This window comes from Aethalodelphis obliquidens, unplaced genomic scaffold (assembly GCF_003676395.1).
Source record: "Aethalodelphis obliquidens isolate GAN/ISIS:26980383/991018 unplaced genomic scaffold, ASM367639v1 scaffold4, whole genome shotgun sequence".
Taxonomy (NCBI): Eukaryota; Metazoa; Chordata; class Mammalia; order Artiodactyla; family Delphinidae; genus Aethalodelphis; species Aethalodelphis obliquidens.
Genome location: NW_020837948.1, coordinates 53,988,728 through 54,015,059, shown reverse-complemented (window position 1 = coordinate 54,015,059; position 26,332 = coordinate 53,988,728). Strand labels below are relative to the sequence as shown.

At 42.3% G+C, this 26,332-nt stretch overlaps 1 protein-coding gene across 2 annotated transcripts in view; it reads right to left on the bottom strand.

The window, feature by feature from the left end:
- Positions 1 to 26,332, bottom strand: part of SERINC5 (serine incorporator 5) — an 87,112-nt gene that overhangs the window by 16,268 nt on the left and 44,512 nt on the right. Inside the window, exons 4-10 of one of the 2 annotated variants that reach the window (XM_027100734.1) lie at positions 14,785 to 14,889; positions 14,146 to 14,324; positions 13,587 to 13,669; positions 12,051 to 12,144; positions 6,228 to 6,439; positions 4,601 to 4,696; positions 2,002 to 2,128 (exon numbers count right to left, since the gene is read on the bottom strand). In XM_027100734.1, coding sequence (XP_026956535.1) covers positions 2,002 to 2,128; positions 4,601 to 4,696; positions 6,228 to 6,439; positions 12,051 to 12,144; positions 13,587 to 13,669; positions 14,146 to 14,324; positions 14,785 to 14,889 — 896 coding nt within the window. The remainder of the gene's footprint in view (positions 1 to 2,001; positions 2,129 to 4,600; positions 4,697 to 6,227; positions 6,440 to 12,050; positions 12,145 to 13,586; positions 13,670 to 14,145; positions 14,325 to 14,784; positions 14,890 to 26,332) is intronic. The other variant, XM_027100733.1, reaches the window with a different exon arrangement.

Genomic DNA, 26,332 nt, shown 5'->3' with positions numbered 1-26,332 from the left:
TGAAAATCTAACAGGGTGAAAATTCCACACCACAAATCAACACCACTGGTGGCAGTTCTATCAGCACATTAAATAGCATTTTTGCCATCTTTTCCATTGATGGGCTTATAGCAAATCTATGCCCTATTTTTATCTAAGGGCACAAACATTTTTTATCATGCAGGATTAGGCATTCAGCAACTCAAAAACCACATGATTTTATTGTATCCAATATATTTACAGCCTTTTTTTTTCTGATAGCACAAACAAAAGAAACACTAGCTCATTGTAAAAAAAAAAAAAAAAATTTTTTTTTTTTTTTTAAGAAAAAAACAGAAAAAAGTTATCCCTAATACCACCACTCTTACAAGCTTGGTTTATCTCCTTCCAGGAGTTTTTCTACATGTGTAAATACAACTATATTTTATTTTAAAAATGGAATATTCTACACTTATAGTTTAGTAACCTACTTTCTCCTCACTGGATTTACCAATATTTTTTTACATACCAATGCAGAAAAAAATGTGAGTGACAAATTGCAAAATTAGCCATGTTGCTGACATTTCTCCCCAAAGCCCAACAATAACAGACTCAGGAAGGAAAAACTTAAGAAAGGAAGGGCTGAGAATCAGCATTAAAATGTGGGTGGCCTTTATGGCTTTCCTGAAAACATTCATTGATGAGGGCCCGAATCAGTGAACAAGTATGGAATTAATAACGGTGCAAGGCCAGAAACCGGTCACCACAGTCCCTTCTGCTGCATCATGGAAAGGCTGTCACCACATCACAGACAGGCTGAGAGCTTGCACGCGTTTGAAAGCTTGATGCATGACTGTGAACACGTGCTTTATAAAACTCAGTTCTCTTGTCTACGTCTGTTGTCTGTCTATGTCTGTTGGTCTCTCTCTATGGCATTAGGGGGTGTTAGAAGCTCTAAGAGAAAAAGCCAACATGCTCAGAGAGACATTCTATTTATACAAGCTATCACCACCAGGATAGTACAGTTTTGGCCAGAGGAAGATTACCATGTGCCTGTGACTAGCTGAAATTTTTAGACACTGAAATATAACAAACGAGGGACTTCCCTGGTGGTCCGGTGAGTAAGACTCCATGCTCTCAATGCAGGGGGCCCAGGTTCGATCCCTGGTTGGGGAACTAGATCCCGCATGCATGCCACAACTAAGAGCCCACATGCCGCAACGAAGATCCCGTATGCCGCAACTAAGACCCGGCATAACCAAAATAAATAAATAAATAAATATACATATATATATATATTTTTTTCTTTTAATAAAGAAGAAATATAACAAACGAAATGTAAAACACAGGAGTAAAACCTAAACATGAAAGGGTTACTGTCAAAGGGAAGCTTGATCATCAGTGAAATATGTACCTGAAGTAAGAAACTTATCATTCCTACCCTTTACTTTTCTCCTTCTCGTATCTTCTACAGATTTTGAAGGTGGAATAAACCTCACCCCAAGCATCTGCAACACAGCCTGTTTATGTATCACACTTACTTTTGGAGAAATGAGTTCGCCTCCTTAATAGCAATGTGGGTTTTAGCATAAAAGAAAAGGGATGTTTCCTCTCTTTCCTGGACCAAGCACAAAATGACTGTGCATGGATTACTTTTTACTCTTTCCATCAACAAGAGAACAAACGATATTTCCGCTGGAGTAGAAAGTTGCCAAAACATTCTGGCACATTCCACCTCTTCCTCACTTTGTGCTCCCTTACCCTCCAAAAATGCTTTAGCAAGTAGTACTCAACTGTCTGTTAAAGCATTGCAACGTACCATATATATTTATTTTATTTACCACATAGAAATACAAGTTAGGCAAATGAAGTCCAAACACCTAGATTTCATGCTGTAATACCACCTGTTTACTTCAGGCTACATTTTCCCTCTTCCTCAGATGGTATTTGTTTGGCTGCCTCACACTGCTAAAATGTATTTAAATTCTCCTCTTATACTTTTAAAGTCTGCAAAGATGGCCTTAGGTAACTCCTGAAACTTACCAGGAATACAAGATGCACGCACACAACAGAGTGGTACCCAGTCCAGCAACCAAGTTTTTGTCTCTGTACAGGTCCTGACCGAAGTCAGGCACGCAGATGGTGACATTCTTCCCATGTTGATCTAGAACTTGTGAAGAAAAGGGAAAGGAATCAGAGCCACATTAGAAAAGCCCGCTGTAACTCAGGGATGCATTCACTTTGGGAAAATTCATGCAGTGCAGAACAGTGAGACTCAGCACTGGAAGCTTCTCCTCTACTGTCCCACTCGACTCAGACTAGATTGTTACTACTGTGAAGCACCCTCTGCCACCTAGGAAGCCTCTCGGAGCAAGACCCTCGGGTTCCAGTTTAGTGCTAAAGGGATCTTCAGTCCCAGGACTTTCTAAGAGTCGTGCTATTTTTCAGTACTATTGAAACGATGGTAAAGAGTAAACTTAGGTCATTTTTCAGTTGATTGGGCAGTTGATTGGCAGGTAGCGTGCAGCTAACTGAGAGCATCCTCCATGTCTATCCTCCCTGGAGGAGTGTCAAGACTATTACATCAAACAGGAACCTGCAGGAACTGCTATCTGGCCGACAGCCTCCACCCAGATGAGAAGTCATTTTACTGTCGGTAATAGGACAGTCATGACATCTTACGGCTGTAACCTGGGAACCTCCTCAAGTGGTCTAGAGCTTTAAAAAATTGTGAGAGGCTACATAACAAAGATTTGTATCATATTACCATCACTAGTCGTTTACTTTTTATCTATCACAGAGTCTTCAATTTTGAACACCCAAGCTGGGTCTGTTTGCCAACTCTGCCCAAAAATAAGGAACATAAACATAAAATAACAGGCTAGAAACCATTTTACAAACATGCACATTCTAAGAGTTTAAAGTTGGACTAAAATTATTACTGGTGCTCCCACTTGAAACTGTAAACTGTGTGTGCTGTGGTTTAAGGAATCTTTATTCTTAGGCCAATGAAAATTTTCTTTACAAAACTGACCAAAATATGAACTTTGCTATTTAAGTAGTACCACCCAAAATTAAAAATAAAAGTTTTTTTCTGTATTTAAGTGATACCTGCCATTAAAAAGAAAAATGTTGCAACCAAAAACCCCGTTAAGTTAAAAACAGAGATTAATACATAAATAGTCAAAACACTCATAAAAGTCTTAAATAGAGTAGACTTAAATAAACTTAGAGTCAAGAGAGATTTAAAAAAATATATCCAGGATAGACTATACTTAATATAAGATGTACAATTATATTTGCATTGTACTATAAATAGCTATAAAGGCAAGACCCATATGTAGTACATGTATATGCTAAAAGTTTCAAATTATCTTCGCATTTGCTTTCTAAATTTAAAAAAGGAAAACAACTTCAATTTTCTATTCTAGAGAAAAGAGAGTACATGTATTTCACCTGATGTATATAAGATAAAATGTACCCAAACATATTCACATGTATATGAGTATACATTTATATACACATTTATATATCACAAAAGTGATAAAGATGATGAAATATAATGAGTTTGGAAATCAACACAAGAAAATCTGGTCCTTTACTGGGAAAGCTTATAATATAATAGTGCTTTTATAGTTCTCAAATATTCATTGCAACCACTCTACAAGAATAATAGGCACCCTTTATATAGCACCTACTACATTCCAGGAACTGTACTTATACTTACATACACACACATACTCATTGAAATCTTAAAAACCACCCTATAAAAGAAGAATTTTATTTAATTATCTTCTTAAAATAATAATTAAAATTCTTATTTTAGGGGCTTCCCTGGTGACGCAATGGTTAAGAATCCACCTGCTAATGCAGGGGACATAGGATCGAGCCCCGGTCCGGGAGGATCCCACATGCCACGGAGCAACTAAGTCCGTGTGCCACAACTACTGAGCCTGTGCTCTAGAGCCCGCGAGCCACAACTACTGAGCCTGAGCACCACAACTACTGAAGCCCGCGCGCCTAGAGCCCGTGCTCCGCAACAAGAGAAGCCACCACAGTGAGAAGCCCACGCACCACAAGAAAGAGCAGCCTCCGCTCCTGCAACTAGAGAAAGCCCCGCACGCAGCAACCAAAAAAAAAAAAAAAAAAAAATCTTATTTTAAAGGCAAGATATCTAGGGAGAGAAAAGTGACTTCATACAAGTTACTTAAGTGGCAGAACCACTCCCATGCTCTTTCTACTCTCTGTTACAGTCAGAGGAATGATCACCTAAAGAAAATTAATAACCATCTAAAAATAATAATAAAAAAATAGAGCAAAAAATTTTTTCTTGAATATTTTTGATTATTTCTTGAACATTTGAGTATTTCTGAGCAGGAAAATGCAGATTAGGCCTCAAAGCAAACTCAACAGCCCTCCTTAGTTCACGTCTTTCCTGAACAGCAGGAAGACTCAGGAGAAGGAAGTTTCATGTTCATATCCCATGTTGAGGACCTCATTTAATGAAGAAGTCTAGATCATCTCTCTATTTTGATGTGTCGTATCCCTGATACTTAAACGATAGCTCACAGAGACATAGTGCTCACTCCACAAATGACAACATTCATCCTGCAAGCACAGGCTCCCTAACAAGCTGGCTTACCTACTTCTACAGGTTTGCTGGACAGAGCTGAGAACGTGAGATACGTGACGTAGCAGCTGATGAGACCCGACTGCAATAACCCAGAGTGCGGTTGTCCTGGAGAATGAGAAGAGACAGTGTTTTAAATCAATGATGAGAAAGCATACGTGCCTTAAAAAAACAGGTCTCCCCCAAATGATATCCCTCCAACTTGGAGGCCCACCCTTCAGGGTAAGAAGAGGTACGTAATGTGTTTCTCAGATGACACCAAAACATTTGGGGAGGGGGCGGGGCGGGGAGTGATACACTGAACCTAACTGCTGTTTTAGAGATGACAAGTTCTACGGAGTTCTCTCCCAACACCCTATTTTGATAATAACTACAGCTGTATTGAAACATATTGCCTGGTCTCCGTGAGGTTCATAACATTAGTTCTTAAATCACAAAACCTCCAAAGAAAATTTACCGTCGTTATTTGTGAGATCACATAGTTTAGTGGGGTAAATAAATGATGGATTTTATAGGGAGGGCCTGGATTCCAGATGGGGAGGAAGCTCGTATCTGTCAATGGACAAAAAATCCTTTGGGAATACCAGAGCTGGTCCAAACCAAAGAAGAAGGCTATGGGACTGAGCATTCACTGGGAAAAGGGTTTCAATGTTACAATATTTAAATTAAACTGTTCGGATGGTTGAGAGTAACCAAGATGTGATAAAAGGGATTTATCCTTTTTTTGGTGAACTTTTCAACCACCTGCAGACATAAAAGGATTTAGTTTCACCCAGTCTTCCATTTGATTAAATTTATTCCCAGAGTTATAATTATTAAATTATAATGACCCATAAAGGTAAAAAATAGGCCCTTTCATAATGTTGCTCTTTGGCATGGGAATAAGACTCACCTTAACAATTAATGGCATTAAACCAAATATTTCAAAATATTATAACTATTTCAAAAAGTAGGATTTAACCCAAAGCACATTTTAATCTGAATACTAATGCTTTAGGAAATTCTTAATTGATCAATTAAAGGAACTGGTGGAGTAATAACCATCTCAATTTCAATAATGAACTTCCATCATCTCTTCCTTTTAGCTTTGAAACAACCATGAGCGAGATCAGGCTCACAGGTTTCTGTTGGCTTCGCAGAGGAAGGATTGGGGTGTGAGAACGGTTAGCTCCCGGAGCTAGCTGCTGGCAGAGCCAGGATCGGATTTCCTGCTTCCTGACTCTGGGACCACGCTGTCCTCAATTTGTGGTCCACAGGGGTCTTAAGTGAAAGATGAGCCCCAGAACAGCTCCTTCCGTAGCCCTCTCACTCATTCAAGTTTTACACAGAGATCACAGGGAAGAGTTAAATATCCAGTAAAGGTGTTTTCCATTGAAAGGCTCCTTGTAGTGCATTATGTAATGGCAACATCTATCTCCTTATTTATTGGCTTCATTACACTCAAATCTTGGACACAAGGCATGCGTGACTATCACATTCGCCCCAGTGTGGGGCATGAAGGGGACACTGGGGTCCCACCTTTCCTATTGCTGATCCACCCATGGTAAATTAAGGAATGACCATAATTTCCAAAAAGGGAGGGGTGTTGCTCAAAGACATTTATAATATGAATAAGAATGGAAAAAAAAACTGTGCTTACGATCTTGGACACAGGGTGAGATGGCTACCACTGAAATAAGCAGACACAGGCCTCCGTTTACCCCCAGAAGAATTTTATTTTCCAGGCAACCATCTTTCTGTGTATAAAACACTGCCATCAAAATCAAGCCTCCCGTGGCGATGGAGTACATGATGAGAGTCACCAGGGACAGAGAGGCGTACCACAGCTTGTTGCTAGCTGTGCCTGCGGTCCTGTTTCTCCAGGAAGTGGAGAAGAGGAAGGGGAGAGAAGACAGGTCAATTGATTCTCCGACAGCATCTATCATCCCTCAGGCATTATTCACTAATGCTATCAGGCCCCAGCCCATAGTAATGAGTTATCCAAAGGCCTATCATTTTACCCACTAGAAGCTAGAAGGTACAGGTAAATATGCAAAAAGTTCTTGGCTCAAGGATAGAATTTTTTCTAAACACTGATAAAATTCCATCTTTGACTCAAGTGTATTCATCAGCTAAAATGAATACACCACAGACTTTATTCTAGCTTCCCCGTTCTGGATGTCAATTACCCTGGGACAGGTTTTGGCAGTATTAAAAAGTGGCTCTTTGCTGGAGTTGGAGTTTTCCCCATAAACACAGAGCCTGGAGGTGCCAGTCTCTTAGCCAAGTGCTGCCAGCAGCTCCTGCTGACACTCATCTTCCCTTTAGGGAGAGAGAAGCAAATGAACTTCACCCGGAGAAAGACTGGCTGACCTCAGCTCTTCTGTCTCTGCACTGAAAAGGAGAATCTGTACTAGTTCTGCTTCTCCCAAACAATGCCAGGTATGATTAAGAAGTTTGACATTAGAAAAAGTGAAGACAGGAATTCCCTGGTGGTCCAGTGGTTAGGACTCAGTGCTCTCACTGCCAGGGGTCCAGGTTCAATTCCTGGTTGGGGAACTAAGATCCCGCAAGCCACGCAGCACGGCCAAAAAAAAGAAAAGAAAAGGGGCGGGGGGTGGAGAATAAAATCAGCCGGGAAAAGAGTAGAAATTTTAATGGGATTTACAATAAAGAATCTAAAAGAGGAGGTTAATGTGCTCTCTGATTTATGTAAACATTAATAAAGGGATGGGAGAAATAAGTAGTGATTTAACAATCTACAGAAACTGTTCAGAACAAAGAAAAGAGGGCTTATTGATGCTAAATGAAGAGGACAGAACAACAGGGGGATGGACTGAATCACTGTCATCTGCCTTAGGATTCAATTGCCCTTTGTAACCACACTCTCACAAACCTTCACAGAGAAAGCAACATACTTACTATCTTCACAAAGCTGGAGAGTGTTCAAGCAACCCAGCTAAAATGTTTCAATTATGAAGTTACTGCAGCCCGGAGACAAAGAAAACAGGGAGGAAAGGCCAAAATGACAATGACCATCATATTCCTGAAACGGAGCCAGGTGCTCCGATGACCACAGTTATTCTAACAGGGAAGGCACACAAAGCAAATGAAGAGAAAATGAAACTAGAGAAAGGAAGGAGCCAAATGGTAATCGACGACAGGGAGAGAAAATGGATTAAGTAGAAAAAGGTGAACACTGCTGACCAGTGTGTAGGTGGGGTCCAGCTGTTTCCTCACTAGTCTTTTGGGCTATGTTATTACTATAAGAAGGACTTTCTTAACAGTTAATTTATGCTTAGATTCCCAAGGTTAAATCTTCAACCCTAACCTCTCCTCTCAACTCCAGGCTCCTATTATCCAACTGTTAATGTCTTCGCTTGGAGGTCTAATCTGCATGTCAAACTTGGCAGGTCCAGATTAACTTCCCAATATTCAAACCTCCATCCCCAAACATGCTCTTCTGTGATCTTCCCAACCTCAGAACATGGCAATTCCATTCTTCCCATTAGGGGTGGGGGTGGGGGTGGGGGTGGGGGTGGGGGGAGATTAAAGAACTGCAGTTGCTCTTGACTGCTGTCTTTTTCTCTCCCTGCTCCTCTCCTCTCCCCACCACCATGCTATCCCCAGCAGCAAATTCCACTGCTTCCAACTTCAGACTATATCAGAATCTGACTGCTGCTACCATGTGGTGTGCACTCTCCCCTCACCACTGGGGTTCAGCCACAGTGGATGTCCCTGTGCCCCTTAAAGAAGCCAGCACGATCCTGCCTTAGGCTCTCCCCAACTTCCTTCGTCTCCCTCACACCTCGTCATGAAAGCCTTTCCCTGCTCTGCTCACCCCAACTCCCACACCCTTTCTTTTTCTCCAGAGCACTTTTCACCATTAAACCTAGTACGTATTTGCTTGATTATAAGTTGATTATCTATCGCCCCTCTCCCCAGGAGAATGTAAGCTCCACAGAGCAGGACACGGTTGCATTCACTGCTGCTCTCCTACTGTCGAGTGCCCGGCAAATAATAGGTGCTTAATGAATATTGGTGCAAGGACTGCCAACTGTCAGAGGATAACTGGAGGCAGCAATGGTGGCAGAGTGGCTGTGATTCCTGCTGCTCCAGACTCAGTTGGTCCTCCCAATGACACCTTCTATAGACACCCCAAATAAGTGCTGTGACTTATTATCTTTATACTCTTGGTGCCCGGCACACAGTTAATAGTCCAAAAATTTTGAATCAGTGCTCAATAAGAAGCCCTTGGATGGAGATTAGAAAAAGACCGGGCAGTGGGGAGGAGTGTATGGACACAGAAGCAAGCAGGTTATCAGGTTAGGAAAGATGTCTGGGCTCAGGCTTCAGGTGAGGGTTAGGAGTAAACAAAACCCAACAACAACATTAATTTAAAATCCATAAAATCTAATAAATAAATAAATAAAATCTAGAAAATGGGTCTTTATTAGAAACACCTAAATAGGGCTTCCCTGGTGGCGCAGTAGTTAAGAATCTGCCTGCCAATGCAGGGGACGTGGGTTCAAGTCCTGGTCCGGGAAGATCCCACGTGCCGCGGAGCAACTAAGCCCGTGCGCCACAACTACTGAGCCTATGCTGTAGAGTCCGTGAGCCACAACTGCTGAGCCTGTGTGCCCAGAGCCCGTGCTCCCCAACAAGAGAAGCCACCGCAATGAGAAGCCCGCGCACCGCAACGAAGAGTAGCCCCCGCTCACCGCAATTAAAGACCCAATGCAGCCAAAAAAAAAAATAATTAATTAATTAATTTAAAAAAAATGCAACTCCCTCCAAAAAAGAAACACCTAAATATACTGTTTACTTTTTGTTATTTCAGTTTTAATATAGAACTGATGCTTCGAATTATAAAAATTGACCTAGAAAGTGTCAAAAACAAGACAACAGGCTTAGAAAGGAGTCACTTATGCTAAGCCCCACACCACCAAACCAACACAACTTAGAGTTTCAGCTCTCCCAGAAACGGAATCTTAAACCAGTCAATCAGGAATCCCCTGATTAGCACTAGTTATGTCACCTAACTGGTAGATGCCTGCCATCCCCTGAAGGGAAGTTACCTCACAATAACCAACCTGCTTTTTTGCCTAATATAACTTCCTTGTCCCTGCTCTCTGCTGCCTATAAACGTCTTTTATTTTGTACAGCTCCTCGGAGCTCCTTTCTATCTGCCAGATTGGAGGGCGCCCAATTTGAATCAATTTTTGCTCGGACAAACTCTTAAACTAAATTAGATGAATTTACATAAAAATAACAATACTTGTACATTTCCTAGCTTAATCCTAATTTTAGGCAGACCAACCAGCTGTGAGTATGTGGACAAAAGAGATTTTATTGGGACACTGGCCTCAAAGCCGGGACAACAGCAACATCAATCGTTGCAAAGCTCTTAAGCCATTCCTATTGGGTCGTTTCTGGAAAGTTTTTAAAGCAATCAAACTCTTCCAAAATGCCCGTTAAAACTTGGCATCGATAATTAGTCCCAGAAAATGGCTTCAGAATCAATCAAAACATTAAAGTCAGAGTAAAAAAGCACAAGTATTCTCAAGGAAGCATACTATTTAATGGGCAAGTCAGGCACTCAGTATCAAAGATATTAGTATTTTATCATAAGTTCCTTACTCGAAGTTTATTTGTAAAAATTTTAGAAAAAAGTGTGATGCATTCCTTTTGTCAAATAAAAAATTCAGAATGAAAGTACATAAGAATCACCAGGGAATTCCTTGGTAGTCCAGTGGTTAGGATTCCACGTTTTTACTGCCAAGGGCCCAGGTTTGATCCCTGGTCTGGGAACTAAAATTCCACAAGCCACATGGTACAGCGCCCCCGCCACCCCCCCCGGAAAAAAGAATTATCATCGATGGAAAGAATGGTATTTAATCAATTAAAATGCATTTCCAACTTATTGTGCATATTTCTTCTGTATAACTGAGAACAGGGTCACATAAAACTATAGTCAACCATTTGACTTATCTTTAGGAAAACTTTGCTGCCTCGAAACAAGATCTAGTAGAAGCCCCAAACATACTAGGTTTCAGGGATGACTCAAAATGCAGGACAGCATGCAATAATAAACTTATATATGTACTCAGACCTAGAAATCTGTATTATCATACAGATTAAGATTTGAGGGGAGTTCCACCGCAGTCCAGTGGTTACGGCTCTGCACTTCCAATGCACGGGGCACGGGCTCAATGCCGGGTCAGGGAGCTAAGATTCCCACATGCCGCGCAGCGCGGCACCCGCCCCCCCTCCCCAAAAATAAAGATTTGAAAAAATACCAAAACACGCCTGTAGCGCTACCTGTATGACTATTCAATGTGCTGCAAACATTTTTAAATTGGTATTTGGGTGCTTACTCCAATATTTACCAAATAATAAAATGTTTAACCTATCTTTTCACTCAGGCATCTCATGATTCGATTTTCAAAAAAACAAGACCAAAACAAAACAACTACTACTACTACCAAGCTGAGGAATATAATCAGGATGAAAAGTGTTTTGAGAGAATTTGGACAGTATATTTTGTTTTGTCCAAAATAAAAAATAAAATTCACATTCATATAGAACTTTCAGATACCCGCCCAAACAGTACAAAATAACATGATGCCTACAAAACCTACAAAATTACAAAAGCCTTACTGGATATAGCAGGCAGTTATTTTCATTCATATTTTATAAGTAAAGTAAGACAGAGCACTTCAGTGCTTTGCCCAGAGTCACAAAGAGAGTCAACCTGGCCTTAGCACCGAAGGAGCTGCACCCCTGTCTAGCTGTCACTTCCTCAATGTGGCTCAGCAAGAAATAAAACGAGTCATTAATAGTTTGGCATTCCCCATGTATTCTAGGATGTGAATTCTATTTTCAAGGCACTTAAAAAGGGTCTGTATTTTTTTTAAAGTCGGGAAGGCTTTCTAAGGTAGAACAACAGATCTTCCTAATGAAGGGGTCCTTCCCCTCTTAGGCAGTTGAGAAGGAACAAAAATTTTTCTAAAAAGAAAAGCACTATTTCATTGAATATTCTTTGCAGAAAGTGAACCTCCAGCTCCAAAGTACTTTTTTCTTTTTAATCTCCTAAGGATGGGAGCCTAAGATAAAGCCTACCCAAATTTTCAGCCACTAACGCAAGCACAGAGCAGGGGCTGCGAGGTACCAGCACTGGGGTTGAGTGTGGCTAAGTCTTAGAGCCCAAATGAGAGGGTGCAGGGAAAAGAGAGCCAAAGAGTGAAAAGCAATGAAGTGGAAAAAGGAAAAGTAGAAAGGCGAGAAAAACAGTATGGGAGAGGAGTAAATGAAGAGGTCCAAAGAGCAGGAGGGAAGGGAGAGAACAAGCAAAAATTGTTTTTGGTCTAAGCAGGCTGCTAATCGCTGGCAATACAACTCGGGGTAGAGCTCCTGTCATCATGGGCACTTTCTCTGAGTCAGAGAGTGAGTTCACGTGGAAGCTCTCCATAAAAGCACATACCAGTTCTTGTTCCATTTATGTGCAAACTCCACAAGTAAGAGGAGCTGGATGCCTATGAACAGGAAGCCTCCGACGGCTCCCACATAGCGCCAGGCTGCAAAAGAAGACCGTCCGAAAGGAGATGAGGTGACTGTCCCAAGTGTTTAACTCAAATGAGAGAGTAATGACTACAGTTAATTTTTACCGCAGGCTCCCTGTACCAGTAACACATTTAATTCCCACACAACCCTACAAGGTAGGCAGTACTATTACACCCACTTTACAGATGAGAAAAACTGAGAGTCTACACGTAAGCTGACAAGGTCCCATAGCCAGTAAAGGGTGGGGCTGGGATGTGAACACAGGCAATCTGGCACCACAGCATCCAAGCTTCACCTCCATGCTATAAATAAATGCCAGATATCCTAACAGATGCAGTAATTCATAAAATCAACAATGACCCTCAATTTAAAAGTAAAATCACACAATGCCAGAAAAACCAAGGATTCAAATTTCACCGGACAGAGACCCACCAATGTCCAGTGAGGAAATGAGGTTCTCATGGGAGGCCACGGACTCAGGTTCTACTTCTGGCTCGGCCACAGAGAAGCCCAAACCTTGGATAAGCGCATCACATCTCTGGGTTGTCTATAATACAACTGAGCTGTGCTAGAGGATGGACAGCTAGGTCCCGTCCCGTTCTAAGTATATTATTCTAATATATACAAGGACCTCTGTGGAGAATTGAAAACTAGTTACCAGTATTTTAGGTAAAAAGACAACTTGGATACAACTTCCTTAAGGAGTACATAAAACCGGTATGACCCTAAGAAACTAGCTGGAGCCTGATATGTGGCTATTTGAGGGACTATGGCTGTTCCTTATTCACAATGTGAGTATTTTTACTATCTTAATAAGGAAAGTGAATCCATTTGGGTCTGAACAATGTTCTGAACCTCTAAAACTCAGGCTTTTTTTCTCCTCCCTACCTCATATGAAGAAGGGCCCCTTGTTTCAGCTATGATTGAATGCATTATATTAAATAACTTTGGTAGGTTCTATCGATAAGGGATATAATTCAGTGTTGTACAGTTTCACATAAGGCAAGTTTAGAAATGGTCTGGAGGATGCCTTTCTTACCCCATTATAGCTACAGCAGATTTAAAGCTGCTGAGAAGCCTTGGGTTTGTGTGCAGTGCTCAGAAAGAACAAGGTCTCCCTGGGTCACGCTGACATGCTAAACTAGTTTTCAAACAAGTTTTAAGTGCTTCATTTTCCCTTCAGGCTAATAACCTTAATTTCAATTCTTCAACCGGTAGAGTAACTAAAGGTCCTCTCACCCCTCCCAGGGAGGGAGAAGTGGAGGTGTGGGGTGGGGAGGGAGGAAGTACAGAGGGTGGGTGAAGTGTGGGCAGCTGAGGCAGGATTTTTTTTTTTTTAAGCTACAAGAAAGTTAGTAACCTACAATATCAAAGGCACCCTGGACTACGCTTTCCAACAGTTTTACAAAGTGAATAAAAACACAATAAATAGATACCCCCAACACCCCATTTGTACCATTTAGAAAGGTCTCCTGATCTGGAATGAAGAAGGCTCCTGAGCACATGGCCCCCAACAGCAGAAGTTTAAAGAACCAAAAGCTGGAGGGGAAGGAAAAAAAAAAAAAAAAAAAAGGAAATGTATTTAAATGATATTCAAGGAAGGACAAAAGACCTCTTAGAGGTAAGCGTGTCAATTCATGATTCTATTCTCTCCAAATGGAGGGGAAGTAATTAAGTGACTGGAGACTGCCTTTTCCCATAATTAGACAGACTTCGGTGTGGCCTCTGATTGTGCAAGACCATTTTCTTGCAGGGGTGGAAGTGACCTGGGGGAAGCTCTTGGTACAAGAAATAAACTCTTATCTCCAATGCATTTCTCATTATGGTACCAGGTGTTACAAATAGGATTCCAGTTCTTAGGCCACTGTGTGGTAAGTATAAGTTCCACCTTCCCTAAAATCGGTGTCAACAATTTCAACTAGAGGAAAGCAGTCAGAGGGTCTGAAGAGTGGAAGAGGTCCTGGAATGTTGCTCTGAATATAAGGAAGGGTGAAAGGATCCCCACAAAGACTCACCCATTGTGAATATAGGCTCTACAACTTTTACTGTTGTTGATTTTCAAGGTCAGGAGGCAGAATATAAAGAAGAAACAGGCCATTCCAAAACAGACTCTATATACCGCAGAATACCCCACCAGCTTCTCACAGGTGTCGCCAGCTTTAATGCCTTTACAGATATCTTCGAAAAAAGGGATCTGAAGAAAAAGAGAAAAAGTAATTTGTTAAAACTAGGAAAAGAAGGGCTGCCAATGGAGTGTTCTTTCAGCCTACAAGTCAAAATCCAATGTGAAATACACCACGTGCAGAGAGAAATTAAGACTGAGAAGAAAGTCTCTCTTCCAAAGACCTCTTTCTTTCTCTGAATCTTTCTTAAAAATACAGTGCTCATAACATACCACTCCACCTCCACTTACTCCTAAGGAATTCTGAAATCCAGCATCAGAGTTTTAAAAAATGATACTTATAATACACAGGTATATTTTTCTTTATTCATCCATTCATTTTTGCTGCGCCAGTCTTAGTCGCGGCATGCGGAATCTATCATGCGGAATCTATCATTGCGGCCTGCAGATGTCTTAGTTGCGGCCTGTGGGATCTAGTTCCCCAACCAGGGATCGAACCCAGGCCTCCTGCATTGGGAGCTTGGAGACTTACCCACTGGACCACCAGGGAAGTCCCACGGGTATATTTTTCTTGAAATGCATAAATATGGAGAATAATTGCACATATGCCATTATTTATATAGGATAAGCTCCTGACCTGGAAATGAAATCAGTGGGTCAAGTAGTATCTACATTTTAAAATTTCAAGAGATAAAGTCAAATCACACTCTTAAAGGCTGCCTTTACATCCTACCAGTAACATTTGAGACTGCTCACATTCCCAACCTGAGCACCAAATTTAAAGGTTAAAAACCACTATCTTGTTTTAATGTCCGTCTTCCTCATTACTAGTAAGGTTCACATCTTTTCTTAAATTTATGGCCATTTGTATTATTCTCTGTGAATTGGCAGTTAATTGGATTTTTCTTCTTGATCCACTGGAGCTCTTTATTTACGGACCTTAATCTTCTGATAAATGTTGATAATGGTTTATTCTAGTACAATTAGAAGGTTTTAATGTAAAACCCACTTACATTATCAGAATAATTAAAATCTTACATTATGAGAACAAGCAGCACGTTTCTATTAATGTCAGAAAATAAAGATTTAGTCAGTGTTAAAAAAAAAACTTGCTTCTTACCAACATCAAAGCTGAACACTCTTTAGAACAGAAAATAAGTTGAAAATCACATTACAGCCTTTACTCACAAGACAAAAAAAAAAAAAAAAAAAACCAGAAAAAAATGACATAAAACTAGAGGTAAAACTGAAGCATGATAATTTAGTTTCTTCTCCAGAAAATATCCTAAAGAAACAACAACAGTGGAGGTTATTAAGATTTCCATAAACAGAAGGAAGACTACACTTAATTGCAGTTCATCTTCCTCCACGAGGGTTCCCTCCCTCAGAAAAGAGCTGCAATCATTACTACACCTGAATCTCAAACATGCTTTTCCAAACAAAGCATGTTTTTCAAAGTTAGTGTCTCAGGCAAAAAAGCATTAATACTGAGACCCTATTAGGATAGCTCCATTTCCATGAATAGCTATAAAAGATTTCATGGGACTTCCCTGGCAGTCCAGGGGTTATGCTCCGCACTTCCACTGCAGGGGACACGGGTCTGATCCCTGGTCGAGGAACTAAGATCCTGCATGCTACGTGGCACAGCCAAAAAAAAAAAGATTTCATAAAGAAATGCCAAATATTTTGCAGTCAGCAAGTTCCTGCAACTCCAATTTCTTTTTCATCAGAGCAAGAAACAAATGCATAAAGAGAGACACTACTATATTTTTGACCAAGCCAGGTAAAATACTAAGCCTAATAAAATACAGAATGTCTAGTTAAATTTAAATTTTGGATGAATAATAACTAATTTTTTAATATAACAACACTTGGGACATACTTAGACTAAATATTGCATGGGACATATTTATGCTAAAAAAGCATTCCTTGGCAAGAGATGAAGCTCAAAAGAAGGTAGGGTCTTGGTGGGAAGGGCCAGGCGTATGCCATGCTAAGGATTCTGGCTCCCACCCTGTAAGAGAAACAACTATTTAAGCTGGAATGCCTTTGGCTGCAAAGTGGAGAACATATGGGAAAGGGACAGGTTTGAGGCAGGAGGATAAATTAGAGGGCCACTGGATTAACAGTCCAGATAACAATCGAAGAAGGTAAACTACTAGCAGAGAAAACAGAAATTCTGTGGCTAGAAGTCATAGTTGGCAGGACTGTGAAGGATGGGGGGAGGGTTCTCTTCTGCTTTATTAAAGCTGTTTGGGGTGGTGGGGGAGTAGGGTTGGCAGAGGACGAAGAGTGGAACTGAAAAGAACAGATCGGGAGTTTGCTTTTAACATATAGGGTTGGAAGCGCCTTGGAGCATCCCAGTGAGAACGGCTGGTCTGGAAATTGCTTCAGTATAGCGATAAGGATACAGGACATAGGAAGTGCCCTCACACAGGTAATGAGAAGTCAGGAAGGGCCTTCTGAAGGACCTTGAACTTTTAGCAGTGTTTCACAGTGAGTGAGCAAACTCACATGGTTAAGATCCTCATGTACTGAAGTGATGGGGGATGCCACACAAGTGAACGTTTCAGAGCCTCTAGCGGGAAACAAAAGCTGCACCCGTGTGAGTGGTACCGATAATAAGGAGGTAACATTGCATTAAATCTGTAAAAGGAGGCGCCATGCCACCTCACTTACTCCTGTTTTGTTCATATGGGATTTACTGTTCTGTAATATTCATGGAACTCTTATTTTCCCTCCCTTCCGTGTCCCACTCTATCAGCAAAGCTAATCCCTGCTGCACACCGCCGCCCTCACTTCCACTGTAACACGTGCATGGCAGCATCCCTTTCGTCTACACCAGCCCATCTTTCCCGATTAGACTCTTCTCCACCTCCCTACCCCACACCCACTTCTCTCTTCTTCTCAGATCAGTTCAAGAAGAACGTTACTGCCAGCGGGCCTGAACGCCTACCCTACCATCCCCCACAAATCCCCCCTCCCCTAAAACCCTTCTTTACCGCCAGAGGCCCTTAGGCTCATCAAAGGGTGAGTATGTGGCACGGCATACTTCATCCAAAATATCAGTAGGCAAACAACCCCCTGCTCCAAATTCTAAGACCTGCTTTATGCTCTGTGGGTGACTTAGTCATTTAGCCTTCAGTACGTGGTGAATATTTTTAGGCAAAGAATCTCCGAGTTGAACAAGCTGGCAAAATTTAGTGAGGGGAATCTGCTCTGATTAAATATTTGCTGTTCCAAGCTCCATCCTGGTTTTAGAAAAAGAAAACATTCATTACACACAGATTCCACACCATGGGGTAGAGGCGACAGGCCTGCTAAGGGTGTTACCTCTTATGTCTGGTACCTCTTATGTCTGTTCTGGGCATCCAAGGACGCTGCATCTGTGTTGGTTCTGTACAGACCCAAGGGCAACGGTTTCCCCACAAGCCTCAAGCAACCAAACTCAGAGCCACAAATTATCAGGAAGAATAAAAAGCTCACATGGACTTCCAACCCTGAGAATTAAATCGGTGAATCGTTGTAAAAAGTGCTCATCACAGTTCCTAATCCATAGTAGCCATTAAGTAAACTTCCTTAACTGTAAGGTACTATTTTATAAAAAGAACTTCTTGGGGAGGGAGTTAGGCACATTACACGAACCCCTGACTGGTTGATGCATACTGATTTAAACATGGGGGGGACATGGACATCTTAGAACTCAGCAGATGCTCTATTCACTTTACAAAGGATTCATATTGAAAGTTACAGTTGGACCCCCATATCTGCCAGTTCTGCATCTGTGGATTCAACTAACCACAAATGGAAAATATTTTTTAAATTTTTTTTATTTTTCAGGGAGTTCCAAAAAGTGAAACTTGAATTTGTCATGTACCAGTAACTATCTACATAGTATTAGATATTATAAATAATCTAGCGATGATTTAAAGAATATAAGAGGATGTGCCTAAGTAATATACAATGTCATTTTATATAAGGTACTTGAGCATTGGTGGATTTTGGTATCCGATAGCGTCCTGGAACCAATCCCCCACAGATACCAACAGACAACCGTACCGGGTAACTTTCAATAAGATGAATCCTTTCCTGGCACATATATACAGGCATACATGAGAGATATCGTGGGTTCAGTTCCAGACCACTGCAATAAAGCAAATGTCTCAATAAAGCGAGTCACACAAATCTTTTGGTTTCCCAGTGCATATAAAAATTATGTTTACACTACACTGCAGTCTATTTAGTGTGCAATGGCACTATGTGTTTTTCTTTAAAAAAAAAAAAGCAGTGTATAGACCTTAATTAAAGAATATTTTATTGCTAAAAGAACACTAACCATCATCTGAGCCTTCAGTGAGTCATGGCAGTAACATCAAAGATCACTGATCACATAACAAATATAATAATGAAAAAGTCTGAAATATCGCGAGAATTACCAAAGTGTGACACAGAGACATGAAGTGAACAGTGCTGTTGAGAAAATGGCACCAACAGACTTGCTAGATGCAGCATTCCCACAAACCTTTAATTTGCAAAAAACGCAGTATTTGCAGAAGTGCAATAAAGGACAACAAAACAAGGTATGCCTGTATAAGAATTGAGTTCTAAAAAACAGTGCTCGCTACCTATCTTTCAGAGACCTAGTTGTCACCCAAAAGAAAACACGTCTGAACTCCCAAGTCAGGGAAGACATTTTGAAACATCAACACAAGTATTAAGCTCAAAGAGGTGGAAGCTAGAAAATCCCTGTAACTCATCTATATAGAAGAGAGGCTAGCTATGCCTCCAAAACAATTTCAGTCTCAGGTAGATAAATATAAACAAACAATAGAAGAGCTACAGAAAGCCTTACAGGTCTAGTTGGCCAGGGGCCCACATGCTGCAAACTTAGAAATATAGAATTTGGGAGTGTTTCTTACAGAAATGAAGAGGAAAAGGAGCGGCATGTTCCTATAATATTAAAATATTATTTGGGAGAGATGAGAACATGGCATATTAGCAAAGCGAATGAGTCTTACATTTCATTACATCAAATTTTTAGGGCATTGAATGAAACCAAGCTGCAGAGAAAGCTTTGGGCAGCTGAGCAGGAGTGATACCATAAAACCTAGAAGAACCACATCTGTAGGTTCTGTTTAGTATCTCTTACTTGAAATGAATTTCAGAATCGAGACCCTCTCTCCTTTTTGATATTCCACTTATTTTCATACTTTCTAAGACAATTTCTTTTTGTCTGTGGAAAAACTCCAGTGTCCATGAGAGTGATGCCTGTCTGTTACCCACCCATGGACAGGAGCTGTGAAACAGGGAACATTAAGATCTGCTTCCATCCTCCCCTCAGTGGCCTCTAGCAACCAAGGCTCATTTCTCTGTAAACTATTACCTTTGAGGCCCTTTTTTGGGGGGGGGGGGCTATTTTTAAAAACAGTAACAATCTTACATCTCTTTTGTTCGGGTTTCTAGACATTTTTACAAGAAAAGTCTACGCTGTGCCATTATTAAAAGCCATAAGGGAAACTAAAATTTCACCGAGCCTGGTTTTATTTGACCCTGCCACCTCTGCCATCAGGAACTTGACATCCCCAAATAGTAACTCCCCAGAATCTCGGAAGCATGCAAGACAGAGACGGCACTGGTGCTCACAGCTTCTCCTCCACCATGAGCATTTCGTCAGGATCAAACCACCCCAAATATGATTAGACAGTTAGAAAACAACTCCAACCAAACTTTAAATAATAAGCTTTCAACCCGAACAAGACAACTTGCAGAGAACTGACTAATAATGATGGCACGAAGGGCTCTTCCTCAGGAGGGAAGCAGGCGACAGCTAACGTCGATCTGCTCAGGGAATTAAGGTAACATGAAGGCAGAATGTACGAGCAAGAATCACGCCAGTTACTAATCTTGAAAGAGAGATAAGAGTTAATCCCAGCGAAAACTCATATAAATCTTCAATTAGGCAATGGCAGTGGGGATTGAGGCCGTGGAATAGACAGGTCCCGTGGAATAGACAGGTCCCGTGTGCTGATTTGATGGGGCCTAGGAAGAAAGGCAGAGGAACCCAGAACTAAGATTCCCAGTTCCTAGCTTGGCAGTTGGTTGGATGGCGGCCCAGCAGTGGATAGGAATCACAGAAGAGCGGTTTCAGGATGGAGGGGCAGTCATTCACTTAACGACAGGCGGCCAGTATCCGGGGGAAATGTGGGCAGATGGCTAAGCAAGGGTGCAGTGCTCCAGAAAGACAGCAGGACTAGAGAGAAGGACTTGGTAGTGACCAGCAGAGATGGCAAAGGAGGCACTCAGTGGAGTAAATAAACTCACCTGGAGAGGAATGTGGGTAGAGGAGGGGGAGGGAGACAGGTGGGAACAGCCCAGAACGCTGGGGAATGCAAACATTTGGGGACTGGGAAGAAGGGGAAAAAAAACAAGGAAGAAACTGAAAAGGTACAGAACCAGAGAGAAGTTGAGGGAGGCTTTCAAGAAGCAGAGTGTGTCAAATACCACCAATGCGATGACAGCGCAGATTGGATTTGCCAACAGTCATCTGGGGCAGTGATCAGAATATTCTCTAGAGCAGATGGGGGCAGAAGCCAGACTGATGGCTGAAGGCTGAGCAGAGGAGACAGTCAGGAGGGCTGGGTAGCAGGCAGAAGTGAACCCAGCAGCCCTTTCACCCCTGCTTTCAAGAAATCTAACTGCAAACATAAGAGTCCAAGCATCATTCTAAAATATATTTATTTACAATTATACAAGCAATACATAATTATATTCTTGTTGCCAAAGATAATGTAAATTATAACAGATACAGATAACTGAATCCCCTTGCCCATCATTACTCCAACCCTAACCTGACTGCTTCCCAGAGGGAATCACTGTCACACTTTCATGTGTATCCTTTTAGGCCCTTTGCTGTGTTATTCCCCTCTCATTACGTCTCACAGATTGTTGCATGTTCAACACATAAATCTATTTTCATCCTTTTTAACTACTATACAGAAATCCACAACCCAGACCAATCATAATTTAGTTTCTGTGACGCTAGTGGCAGACATTTACATTGTTTCTGAGTTTTCACTCTTATAAACAATGTACAATGGTTAGTTCCCATATTGTGCGTGTCTCTCTCTGCACATGTAGAGCATTTAGGAGGACTGACATCCACAAGATGAATACTGAGTCATAAAACTGGTTAAATTTTAACCGACACTGCCAAACTCTCCCCAGGGAGGGTTTCTGAAAACCCTAGGGTTGGGGGGAACAGGGAGAGCAGGAGAGAGGCACAGAGATGCCCACAGAGCCCCCTACACACCCATCTCGGAGCGAGGAAAGTCTCTGCTGCTCCCCCCTAGGGTCAGCACCTCAGTAAGCACTGCCCCCCATAATCAAGAGAAAAGGGGTGGAAACAGGGGGCCCTCTGAGTCCAGAAAACAAATCCACACCTAACCTCAGAGACAAAACTGCAGCTATGGCGGCCTGGACTTTGTTTTAGATGGCAAATACGGTTATTGGCCCACACTCCCTCCCACAGAACGCAGGGTCTGATAGAGAACTCTGTGCCCCCTGAGAGGAACAAGGCCCACTGACAGTTCTCTCTTGAACACAGAGATGCTGAAGTTTCTATTAAGAGGACTAAATGTCTAAACAGGCAGAGCTTTCTAGTCAGACCACTCATCAGTGGGAAGATGTGCTTACGGCCTAAGTGAGCACCAAATCAGCTAGCTTCCTCTTGAACTTGTGAACCCGGAATAGAGTGGTGACATATCAAATGCAAATCCAACTACGCTCATGGCTGTTTTCTGTAAATAATTATTAAAAGCCCAGTGAAAATAGAGTTTACGTGTGTATTCTCCATCCCACACGATATATTATATAACGATACCTAAGCGTCACAGCACAGGGTTTGCTCATTCCCTGACTCATTCATATCTACTATGTACAGGTACTGTTCTAGGATATGGAGATTCAAGCAGCGAATAAAATAGGTTAAAAGATCCATGCTAACAAGGAGCTCCCTTTCTAGTGACATGCTGTACACACAAAGCCTGTGTGCTCTGCTTCATGGATATTTCAGGCATTTTCATGGTTTAATTTCAACTATCCGTGATTTTGCCTTAGGTGGGACACAAGAACCTAATCTCCTCCAAAAGACTGAATCCTACCAAACCTATACCCTCAAGGCTCTGAGAGCCCCTAGTCACTTGTTCCCCAATCCTAGTTCTGAGAACCCAGCCAGGCAGACATTTCAGTTTCTGGTCCAACATCCTTCCCATTTTACACTGGACCAGGAATTGGGGGCCCCCAGGAGCAAAGCACTGGGGTACCCACACACTCATTCTCTCCATCCCCACTTCTTCCCAGTCACCAAAATGCTTGGCTTGGCTACCTAAGAAGAAGGGCTGATTATTATTATTATTATTATTTTTAATTATTATTATTATTTTTTTTTAACCTGTGAATGATTTACCACGTATTTCAAAAGGCCAGGAAGAGTAAGACATCATACTGTTGAACGTGTCACACTGAATGTATCCCTACATTGTTCTTGCCTAGTCAACCCAGTACATACGAGCTCACACAGCCCAGTATTTGCAACTTAATCAGGAGCTCCGGTACCCTCAGCACAAAGTTGAGGCCATTCAAGTTTCCCCTTCAGGGAGAAGGGGAGAATAACTGCATATGACAGGCACAGGGCCACTGAGGTCTACCACAGGCCAGTGAAGCAAAGGGCAGAGTGTGGGTCAAATACAGCTAGCTCCTGTTCATGTAGATAGAGAACAGAGCCACGCTCGTTTGCTGGCATTTTGTTTTGGCTGCAGAGTTGAGTAGTTGCTAAAGACCACAAGGCCCTCACAGCTGAAATGTTTACTAGCTGGCTCTTTACAGGAAAAGTTCCCCCGGCCCAGGACTAGGAAGCAGAGCTGAGGAGCTGTGCTGAGCTGCTGCTGAAGCATGAATTAGCATCTCAAAGGCAAATGACAACTGGTGATGACTTACTCTACGGATCGTAAGTCAAAGGAACAGCGGAGACGCGACTGGCGGAACTTGTGCTTTGAGAGAATTAAATCGGACGTCTCCCGTATGTCATTTTCAGAGCTGCAGCTTAAGGATTTTAATTTATCTGCCTGCAAAAAAAAAAAGCTTTGTGGAGGAGGTGGTGGAGGACATGCCTGCGAGTTCAATGCTTTTTTTTTTCTGCAGGTCAGAAGCCCGCATAGTAGGAAAAAAACCTCACATCTGTTACACAAACATGGCGTGTAGAACCAAAAATAAAACCCACACTGATGAAAGCCGGCATGTAGAGAGATAATTTTAGACTTAATTTTAAGACTGTATAAACAGCTTCACTGAAATTTAAAAACCACACCCCCCAAATACCCAACACCCCCTTGCGATTAAGCTCAACCCCGCTTTAGAGGGCAACACACTCCAGTCCCTTTTACAAACCTCCTACCTCACCTCGGCTCCCAGTCTCCTAGGAGGACGGCTCCCAGTCTCTCATGAGGACGGGGGAAAAAGCACTCCTGAGTTCTAACGTCACCCCAAAGGTCAACAGAAGGGACAGCTGACACCACCGTCTCCAACAGTTGCTAACGGAATTCAGATTTTTTTTTTTTTTTGCGGTACGCGGGCCTCTCGCTGCTGTGGCCTCTCCGGTTGCAGAGCACAGGCTCCAGACGCGCAGGCTCAGCGGCCATGGCTCGTGGGCCCAGCCGCTCCGCGGCACGTGGGATCTTCCCGGACCGGGACACGAACCCGTGTCCGCTGCATCGGCAGGCGGACTCTCAACCACTGCGCCACCAGGGAAGCCCCAGATTATTTTTAACTATGCAGCCTAACGCTGGGGGCACCTTCTTTATACACTTTCCACCTGAGGCCCAGTTCTCTAAGGACAATTGTATGTTACTCACACCCACACCCCCTGCACCTGCCACACTGCTTGGTACTTACATAGGCAGGAAAGAAAGGAGGGAGGGAGGGAGGGAGGAAGGAATCAATTACATGACTTAAAAGATATTTTAAAACATGAACTCAGATTACAGTTTAACCAAGTAACACGATCACCCTTTTAAACTCTGTTATCAAGTATCAAGACTCAACTATTCACAATATTTATATTTCCTGCTCCCAGCGATCTGAGGCTACTGTTGTGTATTGTGCTATTTGTTCCCTCTGGCTCCAACTTTATAACAGAGCTGTTTCCAACCATAAGCTCTTGTCTGTCCCATTTATCTGCAGAGAGCTGCGTGGTCCCGTCTATGGACAGTTGCTTAACAGGTGCTTTTGATGGTCACAGAAAAAAGGATCAGGAAAACTTCAGTTCTCACATCTTATCATTGTACCCCTCCTACAGTTGGACGGATCCTGAAACAGAGATCCTGTTAACATCCGATGCTCCCCCAAAGCTTCTGGGTAACAGATCCTCCAGACCAAGGACAATAACTATTGTTTCTTGTTTTGTGGCTCCTGGTAAGCTCATTATTACTGGACTAGGATCAAACCTCTTTGTCTTTGGTTCAGACTCAAAAAGGCTCTCAGCAGGGTTTACATTAGTTCAAATCACTGCCTGTAGAACCAGACTCTCCCCGCAATCACTCTCCCCGCATTCACTGAGCGCAGGAGGTTGGGGCCTGAGCCATGAGAGAAGCGAGGGACGGGAGGGCTGCAGGGACTGTTTTCTCCAGGTGGTGTTATGCCTGGATGAACTTGAGACCTAAGATAAAACTGTTTGGAAACATGTGTCCCCAGGGTCACCCCAATTTAGAGAGGAGGGGACCCACAAGATTTAAGAGGTGGAACCTCACTGCCAGCACACCCCAGGGAAACTCTGATCAGGCCACAGTGAGAATCTTTCCTCTGTGTTCTACAAAGAACTTGAAGTTCAGTGGCCCAGGCCCACCTTTAACCTCAGAAACACACTCACTGATACACTGGACACATATAAGGTACAACAGTACAAAGAACTCAGCTGCTGTTCAGAACGAGGACTTTTGAAAAGCATTCTATCTCAGCTGGATTAAAAAAAAAAATACTCCAGACTCAAATAACTGGGTCAGCAATATTTTTTTTGGCGCTAATTCAACACTTGTTCTAACACAAAAGCATAAAATGCCAGCTGAGAATGGAGAGTTCTACTTCCTAGAACTTCAATGCACGAAAGCAACACCTGATGCTATGTCTCAGGTACACAGTTCTCCTAACATTCAACCAGTAAAGACCAAGATCAAAACAGGAGCCAGACTTTGCAGCTTCAGCGTGAACACCTGTCATTCTATGCTGTGACAAACTACATGGTGTTCGGGATCAAACTGGAATATTTTTCGTTGCTGCTGTTTGTTTACTTTGAAAAGACGGTCACACCAAACACAGCTTGAAGGCAGGTTCTATTTCACATGCAACGCCCATGAATAAATTGGATGGATTTGTGGTTGCCCCTATTTTCTATTTCAGACTAACCATCATCCCTTGAGCCCAGCTTCTGGCTTTACAAAGGGAAGGAGGCACGTGGGGAAGATAAGCTAAGAAAGCCACTGAGGGCCCGAGGTGGTACTATTTCCAGAGGAAATACTTCTCCCTCACCACCAAGTCCAGAAGAAAGACCAGGAATCAAGAGGAAGGATAAGTTTGCTAAGCCTTCTTCTGCTACTTCTGTGAACATCTGAGCAACAGCCGACCCCAGTCGTACAGGCCAGAGAGGCACCCCTGGTCGGGGACCAGCAGTCCTGGGTCCTTGTCCCAGCTCTACCTGGTGTCACGGCCTTGGACAAGCCACCTCACTGCCCTGCGCCACATCCTCTCATCTGTCAAATGAGGGGGGTGGTTAGGGTTATAACAAGATTCTTCCACTTTAAAATAATGTTTTATCCAAATTATACCCTAAAAAGAGAGCAATATTTTCTCTGCATGACACTTAACATCGCATAGTATCTGCTGTCTCTTCACTGGGCAGAACACTTATGAATGGGAGCTGCATCCTTTTTTCCATTTCTTATCTGTTTAACTAGATCCTTTAACTAGTAACTTTGTTTCATGTATTTTTTTTTTTAACCCCCTGTCACTGGCACGGGAACGGGAATGGGAGG